This window comes from Columba livia, chromosome 17 (assembly GCF_036013475.1).
Source record: "Columba livia isolate bColLiv1 breed racing homer chromosome 17, bColLiv1.pat.W.v2, whole genome shotgun sequence".
Taxonomy (NCBI): Eukaryota; Metazoa; Chordata; class Aves; order Columbiformes; family Columbidae; genus Columba; species Columba livia.
This window is the reverse complement of record NC_088618.1, coordinates 4,790,854-4,805,496: the sequence shown is the minus strand read 5'-3', so window position 1 is coordinate 4,805,496 and position 14,643 is coordinate 4,790,854. Positions and strand designations below refer to the sequence as shown.

General features: G+C 38.7%; 1 protein-coding gene across 2 annotated transcripts in view; it reads right to left on the bottom strand.

Moving 5' to 3' along the window:
• Nucleotides 1-14,633, bottom strand: part of KNTC1 (kinetochore associated 1) — a 40,934-nt gene extending 26,301 nt beyond the window's left edge. For both annotated transcript variants that reach the window (XM_021285598.2, XM_005498227.4), the window contains exons 1-24: nt 14,478-14,633; nt 14,023-14,160; nt 13,815-13,935; nt 13,302-13,417; nt 11,755-11,827; nt 11,213-11,290; nt 10,667-10,701; nt 10,369-10,479; nt 9,381-9,474; nt 8,761-8,813; nt 8,374-8,486; nt 7,256-7,310; nt 6,604-6,702; nt 5,603-5,646; nt 5,424-5,489; nt 5,254-5,329; nt 4,546-4,671; nt 4,363-4,452; nt 3,066-3,131; nt 2,510-2,571; nt 1,983-2,094; nt 1,124-1,267; nt 854-910; nt 670-771 (exon numbers count right to left, since the gene is read on the bottom strand). In XM_021285598.2, coding sequence (XP_021141273.2) covers nt 670-771; nt 854-910; nt 1,124-1,267; nt 1,983-2,094; nt 2,510-2,571; nt 3,066-3,131; nt 4,363-4,452; nt 4,546-4,671; nt 5,254-5,329; nt 5,424-5,489; nt 5,603-5,646; nt 6,604-6,702; nt 7,256-7,310; nt 8,374-8,486; nt 8,761-8,813; nt 9,381-9,474; nt 10,369-10,479; nt 10,667-10,701; nt 11,213-11,290; nt 11,755-11,827; nt 13,302-13,417; nt 13,815-13,935; nt 14,023-14,154 — 2,025 coding nt within the window. In that variant the 5' untranslated portion in view covers nt 14,155-14,160; nt 14,478-14,633. The remainder of the gene's footprint in view (nt 1-669; nt 772-853; nt 911-1,123; nt 1,268-1,982; nt 2,095-2,509; nt 2,572-3,065; nt 3,132-4,362; nt 4,453-4,545; nt 4,672-5,253; nt 5,330-5,423; nt 5,490-5,602; nt 5,647-6,603; nt 6,703-7,255; nt 7,311-8,373; nt 8,487-8,760; nt 8,814-9,380; nt 9,475-10,368; nt 10,480-10,666; nt 10,702-11,212; nt 11,291-11,754; nt 11,828-13,301; nt 13,418-13,814; nt 13,936-14,022; nt 14,161-14,477) is intronic.
• Nucleotides 14,634-14,643: the final 10 nt, after the last annotated feature.

The window sequence follows — 14,643 nt, the reverse complement described above, 5'->3', positions numbered from 1 at the left end:
TGAATGTGGGACTTAGAGTAAATGTGTCTTCTTTCCATTATGCACTTTGAATGTGGGATTTGGCAGTTTACGACAGCAGGTCTAACTAACGTAGAATGTCAGTGTTTCCAATTTTTAAAATGCACAGCTGGTTAGCTTTAAATTTTATCTTTCTCCACTTTCTTACTACCACTTTTATAGATGCTCGTATAGCTAGGATATATAGCATATATAATTTACTTGTGCTTGCACAAATTCAGTATTTGTAACCTTACAGCAAGCTGATTTTTAATACCTGTTTTCTCCAGGACATAACACATGCCTAATTGAAATTAATTTCCAAAAACTTTGACAGAGATAAGACATGTTTTTAGTTTAAGTTCATAAGGAAAATCTTTACTGAAAGTGTTTTGCAGTATTCAGGCTTATTTGTGTTCTACAGAATATTCAATAATATTATTCCTATTTAGACTAATAACACATCTGTTAAAGGGTATTCATGTTGCACTGGCTTTTTTTTTTAATCTTTAAACCCAAGACAACTGGAACTCAGTTCCTTCCTTTCATGGAACTGAGTCAATTTTCACCAAAAACATTAGTGACCTTGTTATCATCCATTCCAACTCTAGCACAGGGCATATGTTCTGAAGTCTCTTAGTGGTAAATCCTTATATTTGCTACATTTCTTACCAAAGGAGTCCAATGGTCAAAAGCTGCCAGTCCCATTTCACCTTGATTTTTACTTGTGAAAAAAACCTCTGCCATTTGCAGTCCATTTTCTGGCCAATTTGCCTGTCCGAAAGAACTGATATTAGCAAACTGTACTATACATATAGAAATATAAGACATGCAAAGCTTCTGCCATATGACTTACCTTATCAGTTAATTCAAGATTTCGAGCACCTTGTTCCAGCCATTTTGCTAACATTTTCTGAAAAAAAAATACCGTTATACGTAGAGTTATGCTATCTATAAGAACAAAATTTGCCGTTAGAAATCAGTTGAAATATAAACTGTAGGGAAAAAAGTCATTTAAAAGATAGATGAACGAGGTCCTGACATTCAAAAAATAAAGTCCATAGGTCTGTCTATAAAATCATCTTAGCCTGAGAAAATGACATTTTGCATTTCTTAAGACACCTACCTGTCCCTTTGGTACAACTCTTCTTGAGAAAGGGATCACGACATTTTTAAGCCATAAACACAGCTGCTTCAGAGGAACAGTGAAGTGAATGGCATTCAGCAAGTTCTCCAGCATTTTCTCGTCAAAGCTGCTTTCAAAATCTGCCTAAAATATCAAAACAATTACAGAAATATGAAGTATATGTTTATCTGGTACTTTGTAAAGCTGTTTCACTAATAGGAAGAAGCAATGTAGTTCACAAATATAAAGATAAAATCTCAGTAATCACAGATAGGAATTTAGAAAAACATAGTCCTGTTCAGAAAAATCTAGAGCTTGGTCCTCTTGAAAAAGAGCTAATTCAAGCAATCTCTTTGCAAATTACAGTTGCAGGATCATGTCCTATTACTTTAGGACTTGCCCTATAGTCCTGCCTTATTAAGAAAACAACAGGCATGGACCTGAAGTCCTGAACTAAAGAATATAATAGCCCACGGCCACTATTATGAACATGTCACTCACAGTAAGAAGTCTGTGGTTCTTTTTAAAGGATTTTAAGGTACCCAGAAAATGTCCACTTAAAAATTCTGAGAGCTGTGCTTGCAAAAAAAGTGAATGGAAGATTATAACCACCATAGAATAGATCAAAGAATCATCAGCTTTCAGACCTAGAAATATGTGGTCTGACATCAGAAATACCAGTTTATTCTTAAATCAATAAGTTCAGCCTTCTAAGGAGCTAGGTGATAATAGATGAGATTCTGCCATAGATCTTTGCTTCTTTTGCTTCTGCATCAGTCTGATTCTGTTAAATAGGATGGTAAATTTAAGAAACTCAACATTCTCCAGAAATACCAAAGAAAAGTCTATGTCATCTCACCTGATGCCTAAGCCAGAGGTACTGTGCACAAGATAAATTTCCTTCTTCTAGCTCGAAAAGGATAGTCTTGAAAATGTCTTTGTTATTCAAGAATTCTGTCCAAGCAATACCACTAGAAGCGAGACGAGGAAAAGAAACTGTTATTGATATATGTCAACATTACAGGAGTTCGGGAGAGAACCTCAAAGCTCTTCTAGCTAGTATTATATGCTGTAAGAGACAACAGTAGTGTTAGATTGTGCATGCACAAAATCACATCCCCTCCTATATGTGTTAAAAACAAAAAATCTATACAAGATAGTGCATGTGGGACAGATAATGTATGTTTTGAACATATAGGATGACTGAACCTCTCTGCATCCTCCCCTTGCCACAGTAAAGGATAGGAAACTGCAGGAAGACAGGTGAGGGTTTAAAGATTAATGACTGCAAATGTAAAGAAAAAGAAAAAACTTAATTTCAATGGCACATACTTAACCATTACAATCAAATTTACTTTAAATTTTAACAAAGAAACAGAAACAAACCTGAATTTCTCTAGTCCAAAAGCTCCATAAAAAGTTGTGAGCCTTGCCTGAGCTCTCAATACCTGAATGCAGACAAGAGATTTAAGGTCAATATCTAGCTTACCAAACAGTCGTGTTATACAGCTAGAATAACCATCACAAAGGTGAAAAATGGAGGAAAAGAAAGACTTTTCAATAATTCCATTTAATTACATATGTAAGTTTGTTTAATAAAGCATTAATGCAAAATTTCAATGTGGAAACACTACACTGAATCGCCTTGAAGACAGATGAGACCTGTTCAGAACACAATAGGACTAAATAAGAAACAAAATTAAATACCTGAGAGCACTTAAGAAAGCTTCTCCCTTCAGTTTCTAGAGCATCTGAAAATGAATCTTTCTATGACTGAAAGAATCACTTATTTCAGAAGCTTGTCATTTCTATGGTTCTCTTTCATACTCTAAAATATATTCTTGTTTAGACTTTTGATAATTCATCAGTAATACAGTTTCTAAAACTCTACATTGTAATTGTTTATTATATGGTACTGTAGGGCCCAGACATTTGTCCTCACCTCAGTTATGGAGACCGGAGCTCCATCAGATGACTGAGCAGTGGTTTTATCATCTTTCTTCATGATCTGAAACAAATCACAGAATCACAGAATGTTAGAGATTGGAAGGGACCTCGAAAGCTCAGCCAGTGCAATCCCACTGCCAGAGCAGGAACACCCAGATGAGGTTACACAGGAAGGTGTCCAGGTGGGTTTTGAATGTCTCCGGAGTAGGAGACTCCACAACCTCCCTGCAGCCTGTCCAGGTCTCTGGATGGCAGCACAGCCTTCTGGCGTGTCAGCCACTCCTCCCAGCTTGGTGTCATCAGCAAACTTGCTGATAGTACACTCTATTCCCTTGTCCAAATCATTGATGAATATATTGAATAATATGGGCCCAAGTATTGACCCCTGAGGCACTGCACTACATACAGGCCTCTAACTAGACACCGCTCCATTGACCACGACTCTCTGGCTTCTTCCCTTCAGCCAGTTCACAGTCAGTTCACAGTCCACCTCACTACCCAGTCGTCTAGACCACACTCCCTCAGTTTAGCTGTGAGGATGCTGTGGGACACTGTGTCAAATGCCTTACTCAAGTCAAGGCAGATCACGTCCACTGCTCTGCCATCATCCATCCATCTTGTTATGTGCTCATAAAAGTCAATGAGATTGGTCAAGCACGACTTCCCCTTGGTGAAGCCATGTTGACTGCCCCTAATGACCCTCTTATCCCTGATATGCCTTGAGATGGCACCAAGGAGAAGTCATTCCATCAGTTTCCCAGGGATGGAAATACATGAAATAGATTGGCTGACAACTCACTACATGCAGAACATGCCAAATAGTACTACAAATTTAATTAAGAAACAAGCAAAAACTTAGTAACTCTGTAAACTGAAGTCTTTATTTTACAATGTTAAACTCAGACTGGATTTCTACATGTGTACAGGATCAGACAGATAATATTTATCTCTCTGATTCTGTTTGATAAGGCAGGAAAGGTGAAAATAATGAAAACAAACAAGGTGGTGTATTTTGAGATTTTAGTGCTGAAATTAATATTTAAAAGGTATTTTAAAAGACTACTGCTCAAAACTAAAACCAGCTTTCTGATGTGAAAATAAAACCGTAAGCAATAGCAAGGAGGTTGGAACAAGCCTTGCTGCTGCTTCCTGTTTGATAACATACAATTTATAATGCATTTACTTTTTGAATCACTGTAACTGGTTTGAAGTTGTCCCCCCTCTCGAGTTGGACAGAGGCATGTAATAGGAATGGATGGGTATATGCAATTTAAAGAAATAAACCCCCTTACTTTGGCTTTAGCGTAGTTCAGCATTTCTTGAGCAGTTTCATAGAGCGGCCATGGAGCATTTATGCAGTAATCCACAACAAATTGGCTATCCTGTTTGCATAAGGACACAACTGACATTAATTCCAAGCTCTTTTATAATTTGAATTACTTCGTAAGAGAAAGAGGGTAGAAATCAAACCACACCTGAATTTTTTGCAAATTTTCTTTGGCTTCGTTCACAAGATCCAGCCAGACTTCGTGACCGTAACTCCCAACAGAAGCTGAAGCAAGTTTCTCTAAAATAGTGTTTGCTTTCACTTTGTATACAAGCTGTTTAAAGAGAAGAAACACAGTTTTCAGTTTGACACAATGAAGTCTTAAGCAGACAGTTTTCACCTGAAAACTCCACAGTTTCCTTCATAATGTTTGGAGATAAAGTGTGTCCATGTACATTGAATGATTTCATTACAGAAATGAATCACCAATTAGTCCCTGACAAGCTTTATGTCACCAGCTAAGCCTGTGTTCTTATTAAAACATAGTTAATTAAGCCAGACTATGTGTCAATAAATGCCTGTGAAAATTCTTTTTTTTTAGAGCAACGCTTTTTCCTGCTACTTAAAGGGATAAATGTGCCTTCTCCTGAACCAGCAGCGCTTATCTTGACCAGATGTACTTCAGCACCACTTCTCATTGCAAGGTTTGTTACTTATTGTAAAGGAAAAAACATAGTTCACCATGTAGTCATGTATCAGCTTTCAAGAATAGTGAGTTGCTTTGTAAGGTAACTTTCCACTACATTTGTAATAATTTTTAAACATTTTTTGTTGGGTTATAGGGCAAGAAACTTACTCATAAGTTCAATTATACTAATTAATCTCCAAATGTATTTATCAAGAACAGACAACTTACCTCAACATCTAGTCCAAACTGAATAGCAAAATTCTCTGCTTCGGTGAATTTGTGTTTGTGAAGTAAGCGACTTAGCCTAGGGGTGAAATAAAGTAAAGCATACTACTTTAATATGTGTCAAATCACAGATTTAAAAAAAAAACACAACGGTATTTAATCAAAACTAGTACCTGTTTTCTGGCAAGGCTTCAGTTAAACTTCTCATCACAACTATAGAAACTGGGCCTTCAGAGGGTCTAAGGATGAGAGGGAACTACATGAGCTTATCAACTGTGAAACAACTATATGTAGAAGTAATCTGCTATTTTTATATAATAATGATCTGGTAAGAAACAAAACATCATCTTACATCTGTTGTTTTTCATGAATTCCTTCCAAGAAGTATATTGTATCCTGTAGTGTGCAACAACAGAAATCATAAGGTGGCAAGGGAAATTAGTCATAAGAAAGCACAACTGTAATACATTAAGTGTTCCTTAACCTAAAAACAAATTACTACTTTTCTCTTAGATAAGTTTGGGGTTTTTTTGAATGCTTATCATGGTATTTCCTGGATAGTTTGCACCATCTAAAATTTCTGAGGGCCTTAACTGGGCACTATGGACTGAAACCACTCTGCTACCCCAGTCCAGTGAGCATCAGTGCACCCTCCACACGAGTGAATCAGCTTCTCAAAATCACACACTTTGATTTTGTCCAAGCCATAAGCAGGTCACACTTTGTCCATCTTCACATCTTTTAGAATCTGATCTCTCTGCTACGTTCCACAGAGGCAATATATGCCTTGGCATTTCCCACCTTGACCTTATCACCTCGGATCAAAGAAAGGGGACATAATAGGCATTATTTTCTCCACTATGGAGCTGCATATATAGTCTTTTCTGCCAAGTGCTTCATACAAGGCAAGCAGTTTCATCAGCTTTGTGTTTTATTGCTTATCAGATCCAGAGCTCACTACATTTACTGTCACGACTACAATGACGAGCTGCTGCTTAGGTTTCTGACTCGGTGTCTTCTCACATTCGAACTCCACCAGTCTTTACAATGTTCCTAATTCATAAAGTTCTCATTGTCTTTTTTGACCTTCTTTTGTTAAAGTCTTTATAAGGAACATGAAACATTGCAATAGACTTGGACCTAGAATTAAACTGTTCCGTTTGCTAGATATTGTATCTTTTTCTCCATCCTTTGGGGACACCATTTAATCTGTCCTTGCATGGTTCCTGCACAGTTTCAAGCACAAATTCATTGTAATCTAACAAGAATAACACAGTACTCGCTTTAATAATTATACCTATTAAGACAACTATATTTATTCAAACAACAACAACAAAAATGATCTAAACATACTGTGCCAATCCCACTTTGAACAAGTGAAGAAACAACAGATACTTCCAAAGAATAGAGCGGTTGCATAGTGGACAATGCAAAAACCATTAGACTTCTCATCTACAAAAAAAAAAAAGGGAAAACAAATGTCAGAATATTTCTTTCCTCATTCATTGGTGACAGAGTTAGGCTTGCAGAATAACTTCTGGATTTTTGTGGGATTAGATGGAAGACACTGTTTTTATAAGTTTTTACCAAAAAGCGGTTTGAGAAAGTTTAATGAAGTTTTAGACGTTGCCTGTATATATAGGCCAATTATATATAATTAGATAAGTTTCATTTTTAAAACTGTATCATGTTCATCCTAGCATGCTATTTCAGCTACCTCCACTGACTACATGGAGCAGATACTGCTCCAAAAAACTCTCTGAATGCATATAAGACAATAGTATATTTTGTTGCTCTCCTCTATCTGCCTACCACTAAAAAAAAAGTCCCTCACTCACTGTATCTTCGTATATAGATGGTGACATTTCAGTTTTGACTTTGAGCTCCTAAGAATTCAGTCTCCTCCTAATTTTGAGCCATTTTCTTTTCTTCTCCCCCTCCCCTCTTTTTTCCGTGAGTGACTGCATAACAATTGAGGAACAGAACCCTGATAAAGAGCTTATACCTGTTTGCTATCCGGTATTGTCATGACTATCAGTTTAGCATTGGCAAGCCCTTGCCTACAGAACAAGAAAGAAAAAAGAAAGCAAAATAATCTATAAATCTTACATTAAAAGCATGAAATATTCTTGGTACATTTTAGAAACTCTACAGTGCACCTAAAAACAACAGTGTTTCAGCATATGGAGGACATGCATTTACTTCTCAGAATCACAGAATGACAGTATGTCAGGGGTTGAAGGGCCCTGGAAAGCTCATCCAGTGCAATCCCCCCATGGAGCAGGAACACCCAGATGAGGTTACACAGGAAGGTGTCCAGGCAGATGGCACCAAGGAGAAGTTGTTCCATCACTTTCCCAGGGATGGAGGTGAGGCTGACCGGTCTAGAGTTACCCGGGTCCTCCCTCTTGCCCTTTTTGAAGACTGGAGCGACATTTGCTTTCCTCCAGTCCTCAGGCACCTCTCCCGTTTCCCAAGACTTGGCAAAGATGATGGAGAGTGGTCCAGCAATGACCTCAGCCAGCTCCCTCAGCACCCACGGGTGCGTCCCATCCAGACCCATGGATTTATGGATGTCCAGATTGCTTAACTGCTCCTTAAATTGCACCCTAAAACTGCTCCTTCTGGCATTTTTAAGCTTTTCAAATTGATCTGATTCTTATTTTTTTAACCTGTCACAGAGCAATAGAAAGAGCCAAAAGTCTTCTAGTCTTAATTGCTGTTAATTCCTTTTGTATTTTAATCGATACACGCACATAGAGATTTTGGCTTCTCTATCTGCAGAATGAAGATCTTACTATTTATCTCTCCAAAAGACAAACAAGCTTTTTCTATAACATCAGACTTGTAAGCAATATTACACACCACATTTTAGACGAGCATTTCCTAAATGATACAGGTTACATGCAACAGATGAACCAAGAGAAAGCAGAAAGCACCAAGGTTTTCTTTTCTACAACACAGAGCTAATGATACCTGCAGTCTAATTATTTTGTCCTATTGACTAAAAAGATTTCAACAAAGATTTCTAAGAATTCACTACCACAGAAAATCGAGTGTTTGTAGCACGTTTCCCATAACGATAAAGAACTTTGCAGTTTTCAGAACTGGTGCTTTACTTACCGTACGACTGGAGAAGACTCTGACTCTGTACTTAGAAGAAATTCTTCAATATATATTAAAGGCCAATTCCAAACAAGAGTAAGAGAATAAACATCCCACATGCTTAAGATATTCTAGATATTAAAAAAGAAAATTATCAGGGATTTCATATTTTCTTCATAAAATATTTTTTTGTCTTTTTTTGAGCAGAATAGTAACACATTCCATAGTTTAAAATAACAACTAGGAGTAGAATTAAAAAAAAACACAGTAAGATCAAGATCCCCTGTAAATATAAGCATCTTTATTTTATAGAAACATATTTTAAAACTACGACTGTAAAAAATATTTTATAAGCTGGTTCAAGAACACTGTAAAATGAAGACTAAACCAAATCATTACACTCACCTCTGTATCTAAAACAAACAGCAGATTGTCCAGAACTTGAAATTTTGCTGCATCTAAAAAATATCCATAATCAAATACATAGTTCGAATACATAGAAATGTATTTGAAGAAAAAAAACGTCCTCAGGCACCTCTCCCGTTTCCTAAGGCTTGGTAAAGATGATGGAGAGCAGTCCAGCAATGACCTCGGCCAGCTCCCTCAGCACCCACGGGTGCATCCCATCCAGACCCATGGATTTATGGATGCCCAGATCGCCTAACTGCTCCCTAACCCAGTCCTCATCAACCGAGGCAGACTCCTCCATTGTCCTGCCTTCCTCTGGGGCCTCAGCGGTACGGGGCTCCTCAGGACAGCCCCCAGCAGAGTAGACAGACAAAGAAGGCGTTCAGTAACTCTGCCTTCTAGTTTTATCTGCCACGTATTGGAAAAAGCTCTTCCTGTTGTCCTTGACCCCTCTCACCAGGTTTAATTCTGAGGAGGCCTTAGTTTTCCTAGTTGCCTCCCTACACCCTCTGACAACAGCCTGGTATTCTCCCCAGGTGGCCAGCCCCTCCTTCCATGATCTATAAATGATCTATGAATTCTATGGTTGTCTATAAAAAGTAAGGAAAACTCTTTACCTTTGATCAGACTTGAATCAGCAAAACTTCGAACAGACACCAGGTTATTGGTAGTGTCTACCTCCCACGTGGAGAGTGCATAATCACCTTTACCCTGTCAGTAAAGGCAAAGTAAAATGCGGTTATACATTAGAAATTTGGCCATTGCCAGGTCTGCTTCTTCAATCAATCCTTTAACTTATAAACACACTTGGAATGCTGCAAAACTAATTAAAACTTTATTACTGGGTGATGTTGATGTTCAGAAAAAATATATTTATCTGTTTATTTATTTAAATCTTTTCCTTTCTCCTTTTAAGACTGCCCTTTACTATAGTAACTGTTATAGTCAGCATCCCCAAATATTTTTGACTCCTCTAAAAACATCCACTTCCCATTCTCATAGAACATAAAACCTGAAAGAAATGTACACTGAACTCGCTGAGAAAAACTGTGTTGAATTCAACAGGCTTCAGAGAATGGACTCAGAGAACTTGTTTTTAGTCCAAAATAACATTTCAAAATACATCTGTATTTTTATTTTTTCAGTAGTTCCTGCACTTAATTCAAGCTTAAGGGTTTTGTTCAATTAGGACCTTAATTGTTACTTTGGCAAGCTGATGTTGAATGTGAACCTGACTGGAAAGCTCTTGCCAGCTTTGGCTTTGTCTCTGAGCTCAAGGTTCAGACTAAAATTAGACCAGGCTGTGCAGGCTAGGAACTGCAGTGATTTACTAAGGTCATGCAACCAGGCTGAAAATATTTTTCCCCAATCCATCAAAACAGGGCAAGTTCTGAAGTTACAACAGTGATTTCCTTACAAGAAAAACTACGGACAGGTTGCAGAACTGATAACCTTTAAATATACAGTGAGGGAAATGAAAGACAAGTCTTAGTGCAAAAAGTTCACTGTCTTATTTTTCAGCCAGCTAGAGAAAAAGTTTTGCTGCAGATCAAAAAATGTCACTGATCCCATAACGATTGTTATGAGTATGTTCTTAGTACTTACCCCAACTATCAAATGGATTTTGTAGGCTGAGTTACTTATCGCAAAATTCTGACAGCCAAGGCTGTGATACTCTTCTGTGGAAATGAAAACTGTCTTTATCTGTCCTTGTAGCTTGTGGGGTGGAAGATGAAGGGAAAGGAAACAAAAGGGGAAGTCAGTGGGTAAAACCTTGAACTGCTTACTTCTCCATGTACAGAAAAAGTAATAATCATAATTATGAGATGTAATAATAAACTGGTAAGTAGTGAATGAAATGTACACTTAAGACATACGTTACAAGCTAGCAGGTATTTCTTACTTTCTTTGCTGTTATCATATCCATCTTGTCAATTGCTGCATTAAAAAAAATAAAATCAGTGTTAAATAAACATTTTAAAAGTGGAAAAAAGCCACTAAATTTTATATGAGATAGTTTAGTCCTAACCTAACTATGCTGAAAAACACTTTAGCCAGGATCTTTGACAGGGTCTATTTCTATCGAGCCACAGTACTGAGTTACAAAAAATTAACTAATAACTACGCTTATACAGTATTAAAAGTTTGTTATTCCCAATATTCCTCAGCGCAATCAAGACTGATTATAGCCTAAAATCCCATTTCCATGGTATTTGGTACTCTCTCTAAAGTGATTCAGAGAAACATAAACTAAAGGAATTATTAGAAGAGTACAAAAATCATTGTATTACAGAAGTAGTTTTATATCAGTTTCCCTTTAAAAACAAAGATGACACAGAAAATCCCGACTCAATATCTTATTCCCATTAGGAAGATGCACGGAAAAGCTTTTTCAATACAGCTCTTTCTGTTCAAATGGAAACTCCAAGTGGTTTGTAGATCATCTTACCCTCCTGCATTTTAGCAAGTGGGAGGCACGTAATGCAGAAGAATCCATTACTTGTGAGAGTGAACACATGATAAACACCTAAAAAAATCCAATACAAATATTTCAAACTGAAGTATTCAATAGCCACAAAGAGACTACATGTTTATGAGTAGGACAGTGAAATAACTGGGAAAAAAATCTGACCAATAAATTAGGCTATTTTTACACAAAAATTTTGTCACTTTCAACGAAGCGCAGAATAAGTCCATACATCTTACGAGTTTTGTTTGAAATTATAATATTTGTGTGCATCCGTAAGACTGCAAATTCTATTTTCATGACAAAACTACATTTAAAAAACTACATGTTGTTCTACAAGATCCCAGTCTTGTTCTGTCGCAATATCTTTAAAGGCAACTATTAAGTAAAGTGCATTTAATGTGTACAATGCAAAATAAAGTTGTATCTGATTATTTATTTTGTAGTGTCTTTCTCTGAGAAATATTGAAGGGGAACAAAATCCCAAAACTTGAGACAAGGGAAAAAAAAAATCAAATTCCTACCTGCATTTGTGTTATCTTTTTCAATAAATAGATTTAAGTAAGTCTTTTCACTTGAAGATTTTTCAACCAAAATCTAAAATAGGATCAACATAAAGACTATTAGACTATTATTCTGTATTTTATTTGAAAAATATTTTGAATATTGATCATCAGTTCAAACTTTAAACTTTTTTCTGTCATGAAGAACCGGTTCTTATTTAAACATGTCATCCCATTGTGGTGGATGTGGTCTACCTTGACTTGAATAAGGCATTTGACACAGTCTCCCACAGCATCCTCACAGCTAAACTGAGGGAGTGCGGTCTGGATGAGCGGGTAGTGAGGTGACTGTGAACTGGCTGAAGGGAAGAAGCCAGAGAGTCGTGGTCAATGGAGTGGGCTCCAGTTGAGGCCTGTACCCAGTGCAGTGCCTCAGGGGTCAGTACTGGGGCCGGTATTATTCAATATCTTCATCAATTATTTGGACGAGGGAATAGAGTGTACTATCAGCAAGTTTGCTGGTGACACCAAGCTGGGAGGAGTGGCTGACACGCCAGAAGGCTGTGCTGCCATCCAGAGACCTGGACAGGCTGGAGAGCTGCGCAGAGAAAAATCTACTGAAATATAACAAGGGCAAGTGTAGAGTGTTGCATCTGGGTAGGAACATGCCCAGGCTCCAGTGTAAGTTGGGGAATGACCTATTAGAGAGCAGTGTAGGGGAAAGGGACCTGGGGGTCCTGGTGGACAGCAGGGTGACCATGAGCCAGCACTGGGCACTTGTGGCCAGGAAGGCCAATGGTACCTGGGGTGGATTAGAAGGGGGGTGGTTAGTAGATCGAGAGGGGTTCTCCTGCCCCTCTACTCTGCCCTTGGGAGACCACATCTGGAATATTGTGTCCAGTTCTGGCCCCTCAGTTCCAGAAGGACAGGGAACTGCTGGAGAGAGTCCAGCGCAGGGCAGCAAAGATGATGAAGGGAGTGGAGCATGTCCCTCATGAGGAAAAGCTGAGGGAGCTGGGGCTCTTTGGCTTGGAGAAGAGGAGACTGAGGGGTGACCTCATTAATGTTTACAGGTATATAAAGGGTGAGTGTCAGGAGGATAGAGCCAGGCTCTTCTCAGTGACAACCAATGATAGGACAAGGGGTAATGGGTTCAAACTGGAACACAAGAGGTTCCACTTCAATTTGAGAAGAAACTTCTCAGTAAGGGTGACGGAGCACTGGCCCAGGCTGCCCAGGGAGATTGTGGAGTCTCCTACTCTGGAGACATTCAAAACCCGCCTGGATGCCCTCCTGTGTAACCTCATCTGGGTGTTCCTGCTCCATGGGGGGATTGCACTGGATGAGCTTTCGAGGTCCCTTCCAATCCCCAACATTCTGTGATATTGTGCTTATTTGTTACTTATGGGAACAAAAGTGTCCCTTTAATCTGTTTGTTCAAACTACAAGATGTGTTCACAAAACAAGAATGTTTATATTTTGATATTTGAACGAAAGAAAAAAACAACTCAAGAAATTCTAAGAACAAAAGATTTTCAGCAAAATTAGAGCAGAAAAAATTACTGTACCTTGGTTAGCAAGGTTTGTTTAGATGGTATGTGAATAAGATGGAAATTGCCACTTCTCTCACCCGCCACAAGAAATTGGTTTTCTTGACACGTACCAACTACATCCACATCAGAATCTGAAAAGTTCCATGGCAAAATGTCAAACATTAAGATTTGTTTTTTTAATAGACATTCATATTTGTAACACAGGAATTGAACAATACAGTGTCCTTGATTTCTTCAAAATTATTAATTTTGATTAAACTTTGTACAGGAAAGGGCGTGCAGGGAGTGGTTTTGGTATCCATTATTCCCATTTCGGTGAAAAGTTAGTGAGCCTTCTAATTGAATTGTACAGATTACTTAGTTAATTGTATACAGAATCAGCAATCACTATTAGGTATTTATTATAGTGCTTTATTTTACAGGCTAGTTAGGTATGCAAGATACTTGCTAGTTTCCTATATAAACCTAACATAGATATGTTACGAGTCAGTTTTAACTTTCAGTGGAATTCCAAAGGAATGAACTTACCAAGCTGAAAGTACATCTGGAGGAGCTGCCCGGTGCTGTCCAGAAGTGTCACGGATCTGTCAACAGCAATGATACTGCCATCCCTTGAGCTGCATGCAAACAGCTGCGGGTTAACAGAGACCTAAGAAGAAGAAGGATCTTGAATATAATATGACAGAGCTCTGGTAATAATTAAGAAAAATAAAAACACAGTTCTGATGAACGCTACTTTTTCTGAAGATTTGATCTGAAGGAGCGTATTCACTTGGTACAACGCAGTTCCACATTCGTGTCCTAAACCTACGGGGAGCTGCACAGTCCCTGTGTCATCATTTGCCAGAAGCTCAATTTCATTCCACATGTTTACCTGCAATAAAGGAACATGCTGTAAAGCTTTAAAAAAGTTATATGACCACACAGAATTTTGTTATTCTATTGTGATTCTGCGCCCAGGAGGTAGAGTAGTACAATAAGCCTCCTAAAGGTAAATTACATGTCTAGAAAAGACAAAGTGAAGTCACAAGAGCAATGTGACTCCCAGCTGATGTCCCCAGCGGGCCCGACCGAACGCAGGACAGGTTTCGCGCCCGCCGCTGAGGCAAATCTCGTGCTAGAGAGCCCTCCCCACCGAGCAGCGGACACCCCTGCCCACAGGGACCGCGATCCGCCCTCCCATCTCCTCACCGCGACCCCGGGGGCCGGTGACAAACCGCGACCGCCGCCCCGCCGCTGCCTCAGGCTTTCAAATTGGCGGGAGTCCTGACTAACGCTACGGGTCGCAGCGCGGCCAAACCACCTCCAAAGGCGAACGGCACCGTTGCTAAGATACCGCCTAATCCCTGTGCGCCCC